This window comes from Perognathus longimembris, chromosome 11 (assembly GCF_023159225.1).
Source record: "Perognathus longimembris pacificus isolate PPM17 chromosome 11, ASM2315922v1, whole genome shotgun sequence".
NCBI classification, from domain to species: Eukaryota; Metazoa; Chordata; class Mammalia; order Rodentia; family Heteromyidae; genus Perognathus; species Perognathus longimembris.
The window spans coordinates 10,489,051-10,510,768 of NC_063171.1; the positions used below are offsets into that span (position 1 = coordinate 10,489,051).

Sequence of the window (21,718 nt, forward strand, 5' to 3'; positions counted from 1 at the left end):
CAGTCAGAATTTCCCCAGACTTCTCAGCAGAAACCATGAAAGCAAGGAGAGCCTGGAAAGAGGTATGCCAAACCCTAATTAAAAATAAATACCATCCAAGAATAGTGTACCCAGGTAAACTCTCATTCATAGCTGAAGGTCAAATAAAAGTCTTCCACAATAAGGAAAAACTGAAACAATATATCTCCACCAAACCAGCTTTACAAAAAATCCTCAAAGAGGTACTATACAGGGAAAATAATCAGGATCCCAATGCAGACAGAGAAATGAACCCTAAACAGTAAACCAGAATATCAGATTAACAAATGGGAAGACTCAGCCTTTAAAAAGATAGGGATAATGAAAGGAACAAATGATCATCTCTCAATCCTAACTCTCAACATTAATGGATTTAATTCGCCAATCAAACGACATAGGCTCATAAGTTGGATAAAAAATCAAGACCCATCTTTCTGCTGCCTCCAAGAGACACATCTATACAGCAAAAGTAAATATCTTCTAAAAGTGAAAGGCTGGAATCAAATCTATCAAGCAAATGGCCCCATAAGCAGGCCGGAGATGCAATCCGAGTATCAGACAAAATTGACTTCAAATTAAAAAAGGTAAGAAGAGACAAAGAAGGTTACTAAATACTAATAAAAGGATCTCTCCTACAAGAAGATATAACCATTCTAAATATCCACACACCAAATACAGGAGCACCCAACTTCATCAAACAAACACTACTGACGCTAAAAACACTCATAGACCCAAACGCATTAATAGTTGGAGACTTTAACACTCCATTATCACCTCTGGATAGATCAACATGCCAAAAACTGAACAAAGAAACCACAGAACTAAATAATTGCATAGACCAACTAGACTTAATTGACAGCTACAGAACATTCCACCCTGCAACAACAGAATACACATTCTTCTCAGCGGCACATGGAACATTCTCAAAATAGATCACATCTTAGGGCACAAAGAAAATCTGTACAAATTCAGAAATATCAAAACCATTCCCTGCATTCTCTCAGACCACAATGGAATAATTAGAGCTTAACTCAAACAGCCACCACAGAAAATCCTACAGTTCATGGAGACTAAACAACACGCTGCTGAATCATCAGTGGGTCACTGAAGAAATTAAAACAGAAATTCAAATGTTTATCGAACTCAACCAAGTTGAGGACACAAAGTACCAGCTCCTTTGGGACACAGCAAAGGCAGTACTCAGAGGAAAATTTATACCTCTGAGTGTCTACACCAACAAACTGGAGAAACAGCAACTCAATCATTTAAGGAAGCACCTTAATTTCCTTGAAAGAGAACAACAAGTCAAACCCCAAGTCAATAGATGGAAGCAAGTAATTAAAATCAAATCAGCATTAAATCAATTAGAGACAAAAAAAACCATCGAAAGAATCAACAAAACAAAGAGTTGCTTCTTTGAAAAAATCAACAAGATAGACAGGCCCCTGGCAAACCTGACCAAAAAACGAAGGCAGCCCACTCAAATAAACAAGATAAGAGATGAATCAGGTAACATCACCACAGAAACAACCAAAATTCAGACCATAATAAGGGACTATTTTGCAAACCTTTATGCCAACAAATTCAAGAACTTGGAAGAAATGGATGATTTCGTAGAAAAAATTCATATCCCCAAACTCAACCATGAAGATTTAAACCTTTTAAACAGACCCATATCCAGTATTGAAATAGAAACAGCAATAAGTGATCTCCCATCCAAGAAAAGCCCAGGTCCAGACGGATTCACAGCAGAATTCTACAAGGCCTTCAAAACAGAACTCACACCAATATTTCTCAAACTCTTCAATGAAATTGAAAGAGAATGTTCACTACCAGACTCATTCTATGAAGCCAGCATAACCCTCATCCCAAAACCAGGCAGGGACTCATCATGGAGAGAGGACTATAGACCGATTTCCCTGATGAACATAGACGCAAAAATCCTCAACAAAATTTTGGCCAATCGACTTCAACAGGACATCAAAAAAAATCATACACCACGACCAAACTGGATTCATCCCGGGGATGCAAAGTTGATTCAATATACGCAAGTCAATTAATGCAATTCACCACATCAACCGGAGCAAGGTAAAGAACCACATGGTTATATCACTTGATGCGGAGAAAGCGTTTGATAAAATCCAGCACCCATTTATGCTAAAAGCCCTGGAAAAATTGGGATTCCAGGGAACATTCCTGAATATAATCAAGGCAGTTTATGACAAACCAACAGCAAGCATAACTCTAAATGGTGAAAAACTAAAGCCATTCCCTTTAAAATCAGGAACAAAGTAGGGATGTCCACTCTCTTCCCTGCTCTTCAACATAGTACTAGAATTCCTAGCCAGAGCAATTAGGCAAGAAGAGAATATAAAGGGGATCCAAATAGGAAAAGATGAAGTTAAACTTTCTCTCTTCGCAGATGACATGATCCTATACCTAAAGAATCCCATAGACTCTACCCCCAAGCTACTAGAGCTGATACAAAACTTTGGCAAAGTTGCAGGATATAAAATAAACCTTCAAAAATCAACGGCCTTTCTCTATGCTAACAACCCAAAGACCGAGGCTGAAATCAGGAAAGCAACTCCTTTTGCAATAGCCCCCGAAAACATAAAATACCTAGGAATAACCTTAACCAAAGAAGTGAAAGACCTCTTTGAAGAGAACTTTAAAAGCTTGAAAAATGAAATTAAGTCAGAACTAAGAAAATGGAAAAACCTCCCATGCTCCTGGATTGGGAGGATTAATGTAATCAAAATGGCAATATTGCCAAAGGCTATCTACAAATTCAATGCAATACCCATTAATATCCTAACACCATTCTTTAATGAAATAGAGGAAGCAATCCAGAAATTCATATGGAACAATAAAAGACCTAGAATAGCAAAAACACTCCTAAGCAGAAAGAACAGTCCTGGAGGAATTACAATACCCAACTTCAAGCTGTATTATAAAGCTATAGTAATAAAAACAGCTTGGTATTGGCACCGGAACAGGCCTGAAGACCAATGGAACAGAATTGAAGACCCAAAATTAAACCCACAGAACTATGCCTACTTAATCTTTGATAAAGGAGCTAAAACAATAGTATGGAAGAAAGATAGCCTCTTTAACAAGTGGTGCTGGCAAAACTGGCTCAACACATGCAACAAACTAAAACTAGATCCTTATATATCACCCTGCACCAAAATCAATTCCAAATGGATTAAAGACCTTGAAATCAAAACAGGCACCCTGAAGACACTAAAGGAAGGAGTAGGAGAAACACTTGGGCTCCTTGGCACAGGACAGAACTTCCTTAACAAAGACCCTGAAAGGCTACAAATCAAAGAAAGGTTGGACAAATGGGACTGCATCAAACTCCAGAGCTTCTGCACGGCAAAGGACATAGCTCTCAAGATAAACAGAAAGCCCACAGACTGGGAGAAGATCTTTACCGGACATTCAACAGACAAAGGCCTCATCTCTAAAATATATGCAGAACTAAAAAAATTACCTTCTTCCAAAACAAAACTGCAAAGAACCAATAGCCCCCTCATCAAGTGGGCTAAAGACTTACAAAGAAACTTCTCTGATGAGGAAATGAGAATGGCCAATAGACATATGAAAAAATGCTCTACATCACTGGCCATAAAGGAAATGCAAATCAAAACAACATTGAGATTCCATCTCACCCCAGCAAGAATGTCATATATCAAGAAAACTAATAATAACAATTGTTGGAGGGGATGTGGCCAAAAGGGAACCCTACTTCATTGTTGGTGGGAATGTAAACTGGTTCAGCCACTCTGGCAAGCAGTATGGAGATTCCTCAGAAGGCTCAATATAGAACTCCCCTATGACCCAGCAGCCCCACTTTTGGGTATCTATCCAAAAGCCCACAAACAAAATCACAGTAATGCCACCAGCACAACAATGTTCATCGCAGCACAATTTGTCATAGCGAGAAGCTGGAACCAAACCAGATGCCCCTCCATAGATGAATGGATCAGGAAAATGTGGTACATTTACACAATGGAATTTTATGCCTCTATCAGAAAGAATGACATTGCTCCATTTGTAAGGAAATGGAAGGACTTGGAAAAAGTTATACTAAGTGAAGTGAGCCAGACCCAAAGAAACATGGACTCTATGGCCTCCCTTATTGGGAATAATTAGTACAGGTTTAGGCAAGCCATAGCAGAGCATCACAAGGCCCAATAGCTATACCCTTAGAAACACATAAGATGATGCTAATTGAAATGAACTCCATGTTATGGAAACAAGTGATATATCACAGTTGTAACTACTTTCAACGTCCTATGTGTATGTGTAGTTTCTATTATTGATAATGTTTTGTATCACCTTCCTATGTTTGTACCTACACTATCTCTGTAATCTTATCTGAGTATATTGGAAACAGTGTTTACTGGTATTGGAAGTAGGAAATTCAAAGGGAATACCAAATTCGAGAGACACAGGGTAAAAAAAGAGAAATAACTACAAAAGCAATACTTGCAAAACTGTTTGGTGTAAGTGAACTGAACACCTGGGGGGGGGAGGGAAAGGGGGGAAGGGAGGGGGGCATGAGGGACAAGGCAACAAACAGTACAAGAAATGTATCCAATGCCCAACGTATGATATTGTAACCTCTCTGTACGTCAGTTTGATAATAAAAATTTGAGAAAAAAAATGGAAATGATGGTGATTTTGTAATCCATTATGTATCATTTCTAGGAAGAAAAACTGTATGAAAATTATGTCTACCTGAATGTATTTTCCACACCCTTGAAGTTAATCATTTGCAAATAATTATGATATCTTCATGTTACCATTTATTAAAGGAATCATTCAAATGATTATTGTCCTAAAACGTACCATTGCACACTGGGTTTGTAAGTTTTCCTGTCTTATGGATTATTTAATATCATCTTGAAGATTTAGTTGAGTAATGTAAATTCCATGCCGATCTGCTCTAAAGACTCCCAGACCGAGGGGAGGGGGAGGGCTGGAAGGGAGGGGTGAGAATGTTGAAAGGGGTAACACGGATCAAGATGCATTGTATTCATAAACTGCTTTTTTGAATGGCAACTCCTTTGTAAAATAGCTTTAAGATAATAAAAATATAATTTAAAATGGGAAAAAAGTTAAAAATCAGTAATAATAATAAAAATAAAGACTCGCAGAGGTGCATCTGAATTACAAAAGCATTGAATACAATGGCAGTTATTTGTTTGTTGGGCAAAATGATTCTGAAAAGGAAACAACTGTAATTTCACATTAAATAAAGGTGAACTTCTTAAAACTATGTAGCTAAAAATACTTAATGCTGGGGACTGAGTATGTAGCTTAGTGCTAGTAAGTGTGCTGCCCCTATTCATGAAGTCCAGAGTTCAATTCCCAACACTGCAAAAAATAAAAGTAGAAAGTGCTGTAGGTTTCAGTTCCCTCAATCACTTAGGTGTGGGTGAGTTGCTTTCTGGAGGTAGAAATTTAAGGGTTTAAAGAGTTTGAATTTAGACAAGGTGGAAAAATGATATAGAAGGATTACCTGTCCAAGGGATCGCCAGTCCAAACCCGCACTGCCAATATACACATGCTGCTTGTCCACAATCCAGAAGGAAGACTGCAGCCGGCCCTTGTTGTAGGCCGTCATGTTCATGTAGGTCACCTCGGCTCCTAGAAGGTCAAGGAGATCCCCGTCAGCTTCTGCATCCACCTACCAGCAGCAGTGCCCACCTTCTGCTACTGGTCATAACTGACATTTGAGTCAGCCAAGTATTTACATTCATTTTTTACCGAAAAGTTCCTCAAAGTGCTACTTTCCCAAAGAAAAAAGTCAAAAGGAACATAGACAATTTTTCCTATATGGACTGACTAGACCATGGCTTCTCAAGTCTCCAAACTTTGTATGAACATCTTGCTCCCTAACACTGGTCATCTAGAAGGTGACACAGGTACACAACATACTTTTTCTTATTTTGGAATAATTTCAACACTATTTTATAATCAATAAAAGGCTCAGTCTTGGTCAATATTATGAGTCTTCACAATGAGAAATTGGCTTATGTAATCCTCTCACCTCTCCACTCGCTTTTACTTCTGCAGTAATTAATGTGGATCTGGTCTCTTCTTGGTTTCTATTTGATAGCTATTAATATAAGCAATGATTATTCAAGCTTTACCAAAATGTGGGCTTGGAAATTTAACCAAGCTGCTCAGACTATCATTAAAACCAAAAATACCTTCTAAGAGCTGAATTTGACCAACTGTTTAATCAGTGTGTGGTACAATCCACTGCCAATCTTTGCTTCAAGTACTATTATAATCCTTCATTAGTCCCTTCAGTGCAAGGCCATTTTTTTATGCTAAAGTTCCATCCTTTCTAAAAGAACAGACTTACATGCATTTAGTTAATGAGCCAAGCCATTCTGCTCTCAGATGTTCAGCATTAATGAAGAGAATATATTCTGGTGGCACACTTCATTGTCAGAATCTGCACTACCAAGAATTCATAACATTGTCAGCATAAGAATACATGGCAGGAGTAGCTACAAAGGAGGAGTGTGATTACACCCAGCAACTTAGCCTCTGATTCTTGGGAAAACAGGAGTGATGCTTATGGTGCCCAGCAGTGGGAGGATACAAGAATAGTTGTGTGGCTGGGAAATGATCTGATGAGACCTGGGCACTCAGGCAGATTTTCACTGTCTCTATTCTAGAAGCATCTGGTTCATGCTCCTCAGGCTCCAGCCCTGTTAGCAAGGAATACCCAAGGAAGAGGCATAGATCCTAGAGGTGTAGATGCTAAGCAGAGCAGATTTTGAAAATTTAAAGCAGTAAGTTACCACTCATGATAATTACAGAAAGATCTGAGTCTGGAGGTGCATAGGCCCTGAAGACATAGCTGCTGGCACTCTTATCTACATGGATCAACTGTACAGTGTCTTGAAGATGGTCTTAGTTTCCAAGGGCAGCCATGATGGAGAACTATGCATGGTGTGACTTCATACAATAAAAACTTATTTTGTCTTAGTTTTGGAAGTTGGCAGTCCAAAATTGGTCCTGGCTTCCTCTGAAACCTATGAGTCTTTCCTGGTCTCTGGAAGGCTTTTGGAGGCTGTCAACTTTAGTGTGCTTTTTTTTTCTTTCTTTTTTTTTTGGTGGGGGGGGGGGTAGCAGCTCACTCCCAATTCTGCCTCTCTTGTCACATGGACCTTCTCTCCCTGTGGCTGTATTCTCTTCTGATCAAGACACTAGTCATGTTTTATGAAGAGCCCACCTCAGTAATGTACCACCATGTATTAACTAAATATGTCTACAATCACCTATTTGCAACTAAGGTCACATTGTTTACTGTTAGGGAATACAACTCAGATTCTACTGGTATACTTTTTGGATAGTTATAAAATGACCTAAAGGAACGACTCTCTTGTCTCTGAGATGAAGAGAATGAGGCAATCTTGGGGTTAGCCCTGGATTCCACCCCAATTCTCTAGTGCCTCCCAGTCAAATCCTTGTTTACCTAATACAACTTGAACTCCTTAAATATTCATGGACCTTTACTTCTTGACCTGGGACATTGTCTGAAACCTTGCTCAGAGTCAGTTGGTACTCTTTACATGGTCTGCTTATTAGTTTTTTTTAGAGTCCCCATCTATTCTAGTTGATTCCTTTGCAACCCTCAGCCCACTGACCCTTAGAGACAGCATTAACCCTATTTATTGACCTCTCTATCCCACTGTGCATGTACACTGCAATAAAACTAGCAGTTTACTGTGTCATGTCATTTCAGTTTGGAGCTGATGGGTCTTTACAGACTCTGTAGGAATTTCCTGATCTCTACTTTGCATGCCGTTAAGATGACAGGTATGTACCACTCTGCCTGGATATTGGTTCTGATGGGGATTTCATGAACATTTCTTTCCTAGGCTAGCCACAAATTGAAATACATTTAGTGTCTTCCTCCCAGGCCAAATAGATTTTAGTAAGTAAAATAAGTTTCAGTAAGCAACTAGTTTTTAATAGACTTGATAAATATTTTTGGCATTAGCAAGACACTATCATATGCATGCATAATTTTAGAAGTCCCACAGTCTTTTATTAGTTGACTAAAATTATTTAGTTTTGGCCTAAAAGCTTGTAGAATTTTAGCAAAGAGCCAGTTGCATCAATTGTATGACAACATCATTTAAAATTTGAAGATTTTAAATAAAAGTCCTGTACAAATTGTCATCATAATGACAGAAAATGAAAAGTGTTCTATGGCTAAAAAAAGAGAAAAATAAAGTTCCACATTCCTCATGTATCTTCATGATGAAAAATTGACAGATTCTACCTTCAAATTTATTTCCAGAGAAACACCTTTTGAAAAAAAAAAGTCAGTAACTTTAATGAACTTTATGACACTTAAACTTAAATCATAAGTAAATTGTAAAGCTCAATACTACAACAGATACTTGGGAACTTCCAATCTTCCTAATAACTAGAATTACCTCACTAATAATATGGAAGTAGTGTATTTCAGTTGGAACTGATTCTCCCATATCAGTTACCCAGCCCTAGACATTGATAATCCCCAAGGGTCCTAACCCTCCCACCCCAATCCCACAACACTTCCACTTTTTTGGGAAGCAACCACTATCTCAACCCAATGTCCATTGTTGTTTTATGTCTAAAATATGTATTCTTACAAATGCATGTATCCTTAATAGTATTATAAAATGAGGTTGACATCATCATCATCATCATCATCATCATCACCATCATCATCATCATCATCATCATATTATTATTATTATTATTTGCCATTCCTGGGACTTGAACTCAGGGCCTAAACACTATTCCTGAGCTTCTTTTGCTCAAGGCTAGCACTCTACCAATTGAGCTACAGCTCCACATCTGGCCTTTTCTGTTTATGTGGTACTGAGAAATCAAGCCCAAGGATTGGTGCATGCTAGGCAAGGACTCTACCGCTAAGCCATCTTTCCAACCCTGACATTAGGTTTTGAATAGACAAGCATATGTCAAAAGAAAGCTCATTGGTATTAGTACAGTAATTATAGATTTCTGGAAAGGCTTTCAGATATTTACTAAAAGCAAGCTTGCAGCAGAAATCTATCTTATCAACCAATATTTTCTTCCAAATATATTATTTTGTGTGAACAATGGAAAAAGTTATAGCTTATGATTGATAGTGATCAGATTTATTATTATTTTTACATAAATGGGTATGTGCTTGTTATGTGAGTGCTGACACACTTGAGCCATACCCCAGAGCTACTTTGATTAGCAAGTAAAATTTAATAAATTTAATTAACAATACTTTACAATTAATGGGCTTGAAGACTGAAGGGGAAAACCAAAGTGTAAAACCCCGTCATGACATATCTTAACTTTCAGGCCATTTAGAAAAAGAGGAAAAATAACAATTCCATATTCCATTTGTAGAAAAAGTGAATTTTAAGAGTTTACTGCACTTAGTTTGATTTTTTGTTTTTGTAAATTTTACTTTTCTAACATATTTATTCTGTTGTGGAAGTATTTATAAGTTGCCTTTGATATTTTGTCTTTAGTGTAGAGGTCTAGACTTACAAGGGTTATTTCTTGGAATTTTCTCATTCTGCTTTAAATATTTTTACTATGAAAATATATTTCAAACAGAGCTACTGTACTTAGTTTGAAGTTTATCTATAAGGTTGGTTGATTTCAGAAACCATTAGGCTTAAAGAGCAAGCATTTTGCTTAAAAAGAATTATTATAAACTGACTTAAAATAACATCAACTTAATATTTCCTCAATTAGGCTTAAACATAAAGTTCTACACTCAATATATATCAGTAAAAACATTATCAAAGTGGGTCATCAGTTATATTAGAAAATGCTTAAGTCTTGCACTATCACTGTATCTTATATGAGTACATTGGAAACCGTACATACTGGTATTAGAACTAGGAAAGTGAAAGGGAATATCAAAATGGAGAGACAAAGGATAAAAAGACAAATGACTACAAAAGCAATACTTGCAAAACTGTTTGGTGTAAACCAACTGAACAACTCATGAGGGGAGAGGGAAAGGGGGAGGGAAGAGGGGGGAATGAGGGAGGAGGTAACAAACAGTACAAGAAATGTACCCAAGGCCTAATGCATGAAACTGTAACCTCTCTGTACATCACTTTGACAATAAATAAGGAAAATAAAAACAAAGAATCCCCCTAACAATTGTCTATCCATTTCCCATGTACATACCTAAGTCTGAGTAATTAAATAGTGTGGTTTAATTATATTTCCCAACTTGTAATCTTTTTTTTTTTTGCCAGTCCTGGGACTTGAACTCAGGGCCTGAGCACTGTCCCTGGCTTCTTTTTGCTCAAGGCTAGCGCTCTGCTACTTGAGCCACAGAGTCACTTCTGGCCGTTTTCTATATATGTGGTGCTGAGGAATCAAACCCAGGGCTTCATGTATATGAAGCAAGCACTCTTGCCATTAGGCCATATTCCTAGCAATTTGTAATGTTTTTAAAAGGCTTTTTGTCAGTGGAGAGATTTACTACCAAAAGTTAATTGGCAGATTTTGGTAAATATGTAAACAACAGTTTGGATGTTAGAGACTTCACTGCCTTACCACTGACTGCCTAACAGAGCCAGCAGACACTACAGTCCAATCTTCTGGGATTCTGAGATGATGTGCACCTGTTGATATTGTATAAGACACTTCAACTACTATTTCAACAGCTCAGAGAAGACATACCAGGTAGAAAGACCACATTGCTATTGTTGACCACATCACAGGGAAGAAATAGAATTATTTGAAACATTTACAAAGCTATTTCAAAGGAACCATCTGGTAATAAGGCAACTGCTCTGGTTTGGATCAACAATGTGACACAAAGACTCTTAAGTTAATGGCTTGGTTGCCAGATAAATCTTTCCATCTAATAAGTTGTCTCAAGGGTTGTGACACAGTGAGAGAAAGTAGCATAGCAATATTCTTAGAAATTAAAAAAAATCTCAAATAAAATTTAGTCAAATAAATTGTATGATTGTCAGCACTGAAAAACACTTCAAAGAAACTGGTTACATACAACAAAGAGAACACCAGGGATTAAAATGATGACTAAAAAAGTGATGCAGGAAGGAACTTTCTGGAGAAGCTACTCTCAATGAAAATCTCGAAAGAAGAAGAACCTCTCAAAAGTAGGAAAAAAGAAGGAAAAAGATTATAAGTGAAGCGTAAAGGTAAGAAGTAGTAAATTCTAAGACATTTAAAATCCAATTATGGTAATTTAGAAGAAACCACAATCAGTGGGGAAGAAAGAAATGACAGAATATGTAATGAAGTAAGACTTCTAGGAATTAAAGTACATGTTTCTAAATTTCTAAACCCATTTTCTCCTGGTAAGAAATAAAAAAGACTCACTCACATATCACAGGAAATTTTCAGAACAGTAGAAATAAACAAGTATTCTAAAAGCTGTCAGAAAGAAATGAACAAGTACAAATGATAACCAAGGTATGCTAATCTGATTTATATGAATATTTTAATAATAGCAATAAAAACAAGGAAATTGTCTGAGGGGAAATAAACTTGTGCTTCAAGCAAAGACTGAAGGTAAAATGAAAAATATTTTGTCTTTAGAACCACAGTACAAATTCCTTCAGGAAATGATAATGGTTTTAGACCATGAAAAAATGCTCAACTAATCTGGCCATAAAGAAATGCAAATCAGGGCTGGGAATATGGCCTAGTGGCAAGAGTGCTTGCCTCGTATACATGAAGCCCTGGGTTCGATTCCCCAGCACCACATATATAGAAAATGGCTAGAAGTGGCTCTGTGGCTCAAGTGGCAGAGTGCTAGCCTTGAGCAAAAAGAAGCCAGGGACAGTGCTCAGGCCCTGAGTTGAAGACCCAGTACTGGCCAAAAAAAAAAAATAAATAAATAAATAAAAATAAATGACTACAACTCAAAAAAAAAATAAAATAAAAAGAAATGCGAATCAACACCTCAGTTAGAATGACCATTATCAAGAAAACTAACAATAATAACAAATGCTGGAAAGGATGTGGCCCACAGGGCCACTGCTGGTGGCAGTGTAAACTTGTTCAACCACTCTGAAAAGCAGTAGGGAGGTTCTTCAAAAGAGTAAACATAGAGCTTCCCTACAACCCAGCAAGTCTCCTCTGTGCATTTATCCAATTTATCCAAACAAGGCCACATTAAATCTACCAACACCACCATGTTCACTGCAGCATTGTTTGTCATAGCCAAGGTATGCAATCAACCTAGATGCCCCTCACTGGAAAAATGGATCAAGAAAATGTAGCATGTATACATAATGGAATTCTATGCTAACATTGGAAAGAATGATATTATATCATTCATAAGGAAATGGAAGGACTTGGAAAAAATTATACTAAGCGAAGATAGCCAGATCCAAATAAACATAATATGGATAGTTTCCCTCATTTGTAATAACTATAATGTTCCTGTAAGTCTACAAGTAAACATACTGGATGGTAAAAGAAAGTACACTGGGACATGATAAATTATACAAGTTTCCAGATATTCACACAGTGAGACCAAAGCAGTTTATTCATAGAGTGGATCAAAAAGGCTCAACAGTAATTTGCATAGGATCATATAAAATAATATTTTAGGTTAGGAATGTGATTTAGTGGTAGGGTGCTTACCTAGCATGCATGAAGCTATGGGTTTGATTCCTCAGTACCACATAAACAGAAAAAGCTGGAGGTGGTACTGTGGCTCAAGTGGTAGAGTGTTAGCCTTGAGCAAAAAGCTCAAAGACAATGACCAGGACCTGAGTTCAGGCTCCAGGACTGGCAAAAATAAAATAATATTTCATGAAATGAACTCCAAAAAATGGAAACAAAATATTGTTGTTTTTTTCTGCTGCTGTTTTGTTGTCTTTTCCTTTTTTCTTAGTTTATTGGCCTTTGGCGGGGTAAAGGGGGGGACATAGAAAAGGTGGGACAAACGGTGAAAAAATACATAAGTGATACTCACAAGACTCTGTGTGGAAAATGAACTATGCAATTTACGATTGGGGGTAGGACAGAAAAATGGGAGGGAGAAAGAGAAGGGGTAACATGGCTCAAAAAGAAAGTACTCATTGCCTGACTTATGTAACTGTAACCCCTCTGTACATCACCTCTATAATAAACATAAAAATATTTTTTAAAAAGCTCAATGGAAAAATGGGAGAGAGGGGAAGGTGGGAGAGAGGAAAGGAGGGAGGGAGCTCCTGGGCTTCATTCATTAATTCCTGCAAGAGGCAAAGTGCTGGCCCTTTTGTAGGACTTTAATAAATATGAAAAGAAAAAAAAATGATTGACTCAGCAAACGAATGAATGCCAGACTCCTATCCCCTTCCCTTGTCCCTAACCTTTTTCCCTCCCTCCCTTCCCCCACTTCTTCCCCCCCCTACCTCCCTTAAGCTGAACAACAGAAGGAAAATATTGTGGCTCCCAGTTAAATCAAAGTGTGCACACACTGCATATTCAATGAAATAAGCTAGAACTATACTTCATGTACAAAAGAATGGTTAAACTACATTTTAAAGATGGTTGCAAAGCCAAGGATGGCAGTGGCTCACACTGAGAAAACTAGCTATTTGGGAGGCTGAAATCTGAAGCCAGCTTAGGCAGAAAACAAATAACAAAAACATTGGGTGGTATGAAAGTGTATATAAATGTATTTAAAATATTTTAGATTCAAGAGCAAACACAAATAGTGTAATACCTTAGAAAGCAAAGTCACAGTTCAAAAACTAAATACCAGGAAACCGGTCAAGGGTGCCGTCAAGGGTAGAGGGGTAGAGGAAAGAAGAGTAGAGTGAGGGGATAATGCATGGTAGAATTCAATATATATCCAACAAAATTACAAAAAGTGAGAGAAGAATAAGCAGAGAGGAATGGGTGAGAAAGCTGAAAGGGATACATTGATCAAGATTCATTGTATTCATAAGCTCCTTGGTTAACTGGAAACTCCTGTGTATAACAACTTAAAGATGGTTTTTAAAAGTTTACTGAATGCTTAACTTCAATTGACCAGCAGAAAGCCAGAAGTGCAGGTATGACTCAAGTGGTAGAATCAGGAAGCTGAGTGGACAGAGGAACGGGGAGCATGGCTGGACAGGACATGGAGGAACAGGAGTGTGTCTGGGTAGTTCAGTCCCATATCTCAAGATGTGTTTGCTGAGTACTCATGGACTAATGAGCTCTCCTATTTCTTGACAACAAAGGAGGACCAGGTTCACTTCCCTGGCATGCTACTGCTTGACAAACATATACTCCTCCCTAGTTTCCTCCTGTCTCAGCAGTTCACCCCACCAATAACCTACTGGGGTGGGAAAGAAGAGAGTACAAGGAGATGGAATTGAGGTAAGAAGGCTCTGGAAGAAATAAACTATGGAAGGTAATCAGGGTTGTGACTTGACAACCCTGGTGTCAGACTTTCCCCTTCAAACTCTATGTCTACCCCTTCATACCTGCATGTGTTTCCTGTGCCTCAGTTCTCTCCCCTGAAAACTTGAGGTGAAGGGAGAGAGGAGTTTTTATATAATTTCTGTGAGTGTTAAATGAATTCATAGATCGAAGCAGAAACATGAAGGAAGAACTAAAATCTATGAATCCCTTTTGTTGTTACCTTCCGCTGTCACTTTCTCCAGGCTTTTTTGTTCATAGTTTTATTCCTTATTAGCTTATAAGCCTCATGAGAGTCATAATGATATTCTGATTTAGCTACATCTAGAGGCATTTAATAAGCATCTGTTGAATATTTGGAAAAATAAAACAACTTTACTTACATTTCCCCCCAAAAATTACCAAGAAATCAAGCAACTTATATAATCATGGTAAATCAATTATAATCACATTAAATCAATTATATCATGTAACCAGGAGACATGTTTAGGTTTTATTTTCTTTCTCACTAATACTAAGGCTTGAGACCAAGGCCTGGGCACTGTGCCTTAGCTTTTTTGCTCAAGGCTGACAATCTCCACTCTTGCCTTTTGGTGATTAATTGGAGATAAGAATCTTACAGACTTGTCTGCTCAAGCAGGCTTTGGGCCATGATCATTAGATCTCAGCATCGTGAAGAGCTAAGATTATAGTGAGAACCACTGGTGCTTGGCTTAAAGTATTGGCTTCAAGATTAAATCTTTCATGAACAATATTGGTTCACAGTGCTCTCACGAAAACTCATTGTAAAGCCCAATAAGTCCCTAAGTCTGATTGCATCTGAGAAACTCAGAAATTTGAAATGAGTAACATTTCATAGGCCATCAAAAGGTAATGAGAAGCAAAAATAATGTGATAGCCAAGATTTGGCAGAGGGTAAGAAAGAGTGAGCCTAGGTTATGAATAAGACATTTAAGAGCTGATGCAGACAGCAATCATGCAGGGAAGTGGAGAGAGAATCTGACATGCTCCTTGCTCTTCCGGCAGAGATACTGTCACATGTCTCCCAGAGAAGCATGTTGTGAACACACTTTACTGAGGACAACTTTCAGTGCTGTTTCCTTCCTGGCTAACAGTGTAGTCAGTGGGAACAAGTCTTCAAAAAGCTCTACAGCATCCTTTTTGACAGTTCACATGGAAGGAAATATTTGGGCCAAGCTTTTGTTTTTCAGTCATAATTTTCATTTCACAAGTAGATGTGCAAAGGGTTGTGGTGGATGCTCTGGCCTGAGGGTGGTCCTTTGTGAAGGGGATTAGTGCATTTATACAAGAGGTCTAGAAAGTTCTGTTTCTTGTTCTATTATTCAAAGACACAGAGAGAAGATGCTATCCGAGAACCAGGAATTGGTTCCTCACCAGATATCGAATCTGTTGACACCTTGATCCTTGACATGCCAACTTCTAGATTTCTACAAAATGAATTTTTGTGTTCTATAAGCCACCCAAGCAATGGCTCATGATTGTAACTCCATGGCCTGGAAGATAGAGACTGGGAGAATTACTGTTTAAGAAAAGCCCAGAGAGAAAGTTAGTGGGACCTCATACACCTGTCATCTCAGCTAGGCAGGAGGCATAGGTTGGAGTATTGAAGTCTAAACTTTCCTTGCAAAAGGCATAAGATTCTATGAAGAAAAAAACCCTCAAAAGAACAAAACAACACACACACACACACACACACACACACACACACACACACACACTCCAAGAGCATAAAAGGGATAGGCTATGGCTCAAGTGGTAGAACACTTGCCTGGCTAGTACAAGGCCATACATAGTATTGAATTCAAAACTAGTTCAAACCCTAGTATATGTTATGGCAGCCTGATTAGTCTAACATAGGTAAGTCAAAGAAATGCCTCAACTGTGTCACTTAGTATATCCTGAGTAAATAAACGACCACATTGTATGCTCCAGTACAGCACCCAGTGTGCCATATTTTATAATACATGATTAACATTTTGCATGAATCATATTTTTACATTAAATAAAGGTCACTTTATAAAAATACATAAAATAATTTCTGCCTTTGGAAGAGTAAAAAATGAGGCCTTATGTGCTAATTAGCAAATTAAGTACCTCTCTCATCAAATTCACCCTTTAACATCTGTGCTGCAAAAATTGAGGGAATTTCTTTTAACATTTCTCCTCTGCAACAAGCACAGCCTGGTTTTGTGAGTGCCAGGGTTGGAGGGTGGCTGATGGTATGTGTATGAGGCCAGCCAGCTGTGCTCAGCTCCAACCACTCAGCACCCTCATGGGCTGGCCTCACTCAAACTTGTTTTTTTTTTGTGTGTGGCTCTTTTCACATGGATACTATCTGGGCTAGGGCTCCTGTTTGCACCAGAATCCTATTCTCTCTGCCTCACATCCTGGCTACCTTCCATGTCTCTCCTTTGCTGTGATTGCACCCTAAAACCAAGATCGAAGATATGCAAAAGCAAAATCCATTTCCAATACATAAGAATAGTGTAAGCACATTCCTTAACACAAGTATATTCTACATGCAACTCGAGTCATCCTTATTCTTTGTCTCCTAGATTTTTCTAGCCATTGATGTCAGAGGAGGACTATATATGTAGGCCCCATACTTTCTCCAGGCCCTCACACAAGTTCGCTGACTACAAGCTACCTGCACGCTGGAGAGCTGCTTTTCACTTGTCAAGGATGACAAACCAGCTTACTTCTCTGCTGCCCACAGAGCTGCAACAGTTCTTCCAGTAAGTTCTTCTCACTACAGGCAATATGCAACATTTTCCTATATATTTAGTTACTATTGAACCAGAGATAAGTAATTATTCACTCTAACTTTTCCATAGTTAATGATGCTCTGTGGTTTCTGTCTCTCAATTGGACACAGACAAGAAAAAAGAAAACTAGCATGTGAAAAAAATCCATTAGTGAGGATCTTCTACCCATGTGCAGGGGTGATCATAAAGCAGTGTCTAATATTAACAGTAAATAATCCTGAAACTAGTAAAACATCTAATGGTGGCAGCACTTCAGATGCAGAGATGTGATCTATGGCCTGAAACACGAGTCATACTCCCTTCCCACACCTCATAGTTCTCCAACTCTGACTCTTTCCATCAGCCAGCCACCAGAGTGTTAATGCAGCAGAAGACTGCAGGCAGAATGCTCTTGTTAGAAAGAAGGCACAGGCTCACACCAATAATCTTAGCTATTCAGGAGGCTGAAACTTGGAGGATCAGGGTTCAAAGTCCACAAAGGCAGAAAAGTCCTCAAGAGTCCATCTTTAAAATACCCAGCAAAACACCAGGCTAGAGACATGGCTCAAGTGGTAGAGTATCAGCTATGTGCAAGCAAGCCAAGTAAGATTGTGAGGCCCTGAGTTCAAGCCCCAGTGCAGGGGGTAGTGTTGAATGGAGACATTTATGGTGGTGCTCTTTGGTGTCAGATACACCTACTCAACACATGGAGAGGTGGATCTTCCATGATACAACTAAAAGAATGAGAAACTTTGCAAAAAGAGATGAGGTTTAGAGAGAAAATTAATTAGAAACATTTTGCATAGGAGACCAACAGGTAAGAAACACCTTTTCAAAGTTGTATGGGAAAGTGAAACTTTTTTCAAGTCATAGCATCCTTCTGTTTAAAAGCTCAGTCACTGAGACAGAGCAAGCATAAAATCTGGATACTACAGCTATGCAAGGTGACAGATGCAAGTGAATGAGCAGACTGATGCCTTCAGATGCCTGGAAGGCCTGACCAAGTCCTCAGGGGAGGAGGTGGGAATGACCACAGGCTCTGGTTAAAGCTGAGGGCTGGGCATTGCTAGACTCTGCCCTGGTGGTATCTCTTCCTGAGACCTCTCTTGGTTGGAGGCTTGCAGTCAAGTCCATCTCAGTTGCTCACTAGAGCTGCCTCTAGCCAGAAAGCTGATTGCCCTGAGGCACTCTGGGATTTTGTGTTGTGTTATGAAGTAAATGGTAGTCATTTAAAATCCTTAATAATTTGAGTGATGACTATCCATCATTTCCCTGTAACATATTTGCTCAGTCTTCTTACCTTTAAGATTTAAATTTGAGCCAAGCACTGGTGGCTCACATCTGTAATCCTAGCTACTCAGGAGGCTGAGATATGAGCATGGAGGTTTGAAGCCAGTCCAGGTAGGAAAGTCTGAGACCCTTACTTCCAATAAACTACTCAGAAAAAACTGGAAGTATTGCTGTGGCTCAAGTGGTGGAACACTAGGATAGATTTAAATATGATAATAGGAAATTGTGCTTAGTTCAACTGAATCTCCCAGAGCTTGGTACATGCCATAGAACCTTTGTGTTCTAAGGAACAGGTTTGAGAACAGTAGGCTCTGTAGCACTTCTTTTGTGGGTGCTCAGAAAGGAGTCCATGGTGTATTGACCAACTAATGAGAAAGGCAGAACTCTAAACAAGTACAGCTATGTACTTACCTGCATGTTGCCCAGTTATTAGGCTGCTCCTCCTAAAAATCAATGTTTGTTTTGTTGTTTTTCAGTGTCAGGGTATCAAAGCTAGGGTACTCAGTCCACAATATAAGTGTATAAAGAATTTCTTAGCTAAAACCGAATGTTAAGCTGAACACCACCAGTGGCTCATGCCTGTAATCCTAGCTACTTAGAAGGCTCAGAAATAAATGATCTTGGTTTGAAGCCAGACTGGGGGCAGAAAAGTCCATAAAACTCTATCTCCAATTAACCATCAGAAAGCAGAGATGGAGACATGGTTCAAATGGAGGAGCAACAGCTCTGAGTTCAAGCTCAAAATGCGTAAATGCATGTATGTACACACACACACACACAAACACACACACAGACATAACAGAATGCTTTTTCTTGTAGTCATTAGAACTGTCAGATACAATCTTCTGGAGATCTTTCTTTTCCCTGTGGGGTGGTGGAAATGTGCTCTCTTTACTTAAGACTACTTTGGTTAATAGAAACATATCTATATAAGGCCAAATACAATGTGTATGAAGAAATTCTTCTCCCTCTTTTCAGAACCTGGATCTAGCAACATGCATCAGAAACTTTGTGGCTTAGCATAAGGTTCTGATGAAATGGAGTTTCCTGAGTCAGCCATTGTCTACCACTTACAAATGTGTCACTTTAGGAAACTCCCTTAATTCTCATCTGCAAAAATGAAGGAACAAGGTAACTGTCTTCTTATAGTTATTGAGAGAATTAAAAGAGGTAATAACCAGCACTGAATGCTCAATAAATATTAGCTATTATTGTCAGTAGAGCTATAGTTGGGTATATTATTTATGCTCTGGTTCAAGTTACCTCATTTGTCAGAGGCCTGTTGATGGTTAGCTGCATGGTATTTCCTAAGTTTCTTTTCCTGGGTTTTGCTTATGGCTATCAAAGGCATGCAAGATAAGAAATTCTTCTCTATGGCTCTTAGATTAATCTCAACCTGCAACCAATGTATACTCTGCATTTATAAGTGTTAACATCCTCAGTACTTCCTTCCTAGTTAGCCATTAGGCCTTTGACTGCATGGCAAGGGGCCAGAGCTCTTATGCTTCAGGATGGTTCTGCCCTGACTCAAAGATCTCTTCCCTACCTATCACTGGATTGGCAGCTCCATCCATTCCCTGGATATACCTTGGGCATCCCTAGGGCAGAGCTCCTGGCTTCCTCCCAGTCAGAATTTCTATTTAGTTTAATTGTCTACGGTCACTATTATCTATTAGTAAATTTCCCTCAATATTGTTAATGTTTTGTGACAGTTGGTTCAATTAAACATCTGTGCCATATTAATACAGTTTGGGAAGTCAATGAAATGTGGAACATTCAAAGTAAATGTAATGATCTTGAAACTGATGTGATCATTTTGTAAGTAATTTTGATGGCCTTTTTCTAGCATTGGAAAACTACATTTGTGTGTGGTATTTTTATTTTGTTTTCTCATCTTCAGAAGCTGGAGAAAAGCATGTAAAGAAGGTCAAAAAATTTCAGGACCAAAAGCACAGAAAATAGAAAATCTCTGTGTTAAGGATGGAGAGAAAATGTAATCCAGAAAACAAAAGATTGTTCAATGGTAAGGATGGAGGCAGTAGGGCATAAGGCACCCTAGGTGAAGACAGAACGATAAAATTAATTCCAGAGAACACTGTTCTCTTTGCTCATGTTCGCATTTTGTCTTCAGAACACCTATTAGGTTCCACTTAAGCTTTTTAAGAGATTCAGTAAATCCCAGTTTGAAAAGAACTAGCACTAGGCAGGGATAGCTCAAGGAAAATGAAGCATCAGAAACAGCAGGAATTCAAAAACAAATACTATATTAGTGAGTGGTGTGATTAAAAGCACAGAAGCAACTAGGCACCAGCTAGGTAGAGTGAGCCTCTGAGGATTGTGAGGATGTGAAGATTGAAACCAGCCCAGGCAGGAAAATCAGTGAGACTTTTATCTCCAATTAACTACCAAAAAAAAAAAAAAAAAAAAGCTGGAAGTCGAGTTGTTGCTCAAGTGGTAGAGTGCTAGCCTTGAGCACAAACACTCAGGGACTGTGGATATTGAGGAGGCTGGGAGTCTATGTAAATAGCCATGCTATTGTTTTTCTAACAGGAAACATCCTATTTTGTTTCCAACAAGACTGCTTTTTATATTTGAATCACTATGCTGGAGTCTTGTGAAGATTAGGAAAAGAAGATTTCCAGAGAAGAATGACTTAAAAGGAGAAATAAAACCAAAGGAGAGATGCCTCTAAGAAGCTCTCACAATGCTACTTTCCTCAGGGTAAAGCCCTACTCATTATTGGAGGAAATGCTAGGAAAGTCATTTCAAGAAATACAGAGATGGAAGAAAGATGGCGCCGATAGAATAGGGAGGCACCCCGACTCGCTCCAACGGCATAGTGAGCTGGGAACCCCAACACCCAACACCCCATCAAGAACCCAGCAAAACCAGCAGCCAGAAGCAGTGGAGAAACGCAGGAAAACAAAAAGGAGCAAAAAAGAAGAACCGAAAACCTACGCGGAGCCGGAGATTCACCGGGGCACCCTCCCCCCTCCAGCCGACCCTGGCCCAAACAGGGTCAGGCTGGGAAAGGGGAACCCGGCGATCGGCAGACAGGCTGCCAGGAGCGCAGAATTCATATAGGGGGAGACCCCACGGACACAAGGCAGGGTGCGGACCAAGACACACCGGCAGCGACGAGAAGTTCGGGTCCACACCGGGTTTGGACAAGGGAACCCAGCGCGGCAGAAATCGGGAACCAGGGAAGCCACCACGACACT

At 38.9% G+C, this 21,718-nt stretch overlaps 1 protein-coding gene across 1 annotated transcript in view; it reads right to left on the reverse strand.

Annotated features, from left to right (window-relative positions):
- The window catches only part of Pld5 (phospholipase D family member 5), a 377,182-nt gene that overhangs the window by 79,742 nt on the left and 275,722 nt on the right, over positions 1-21,718 (reverse strand). The window contains exon 5 of the mRNA XM_048357325.1: positions 5,552-5,679. Within this exon, the coding sequence (XP_048213282.1) occupies positions 5,552-5,679 (128 nt within the window). The remainder of the gene's footprint in view (positions 1-5,551; positions 5,680-21,718) is intronic.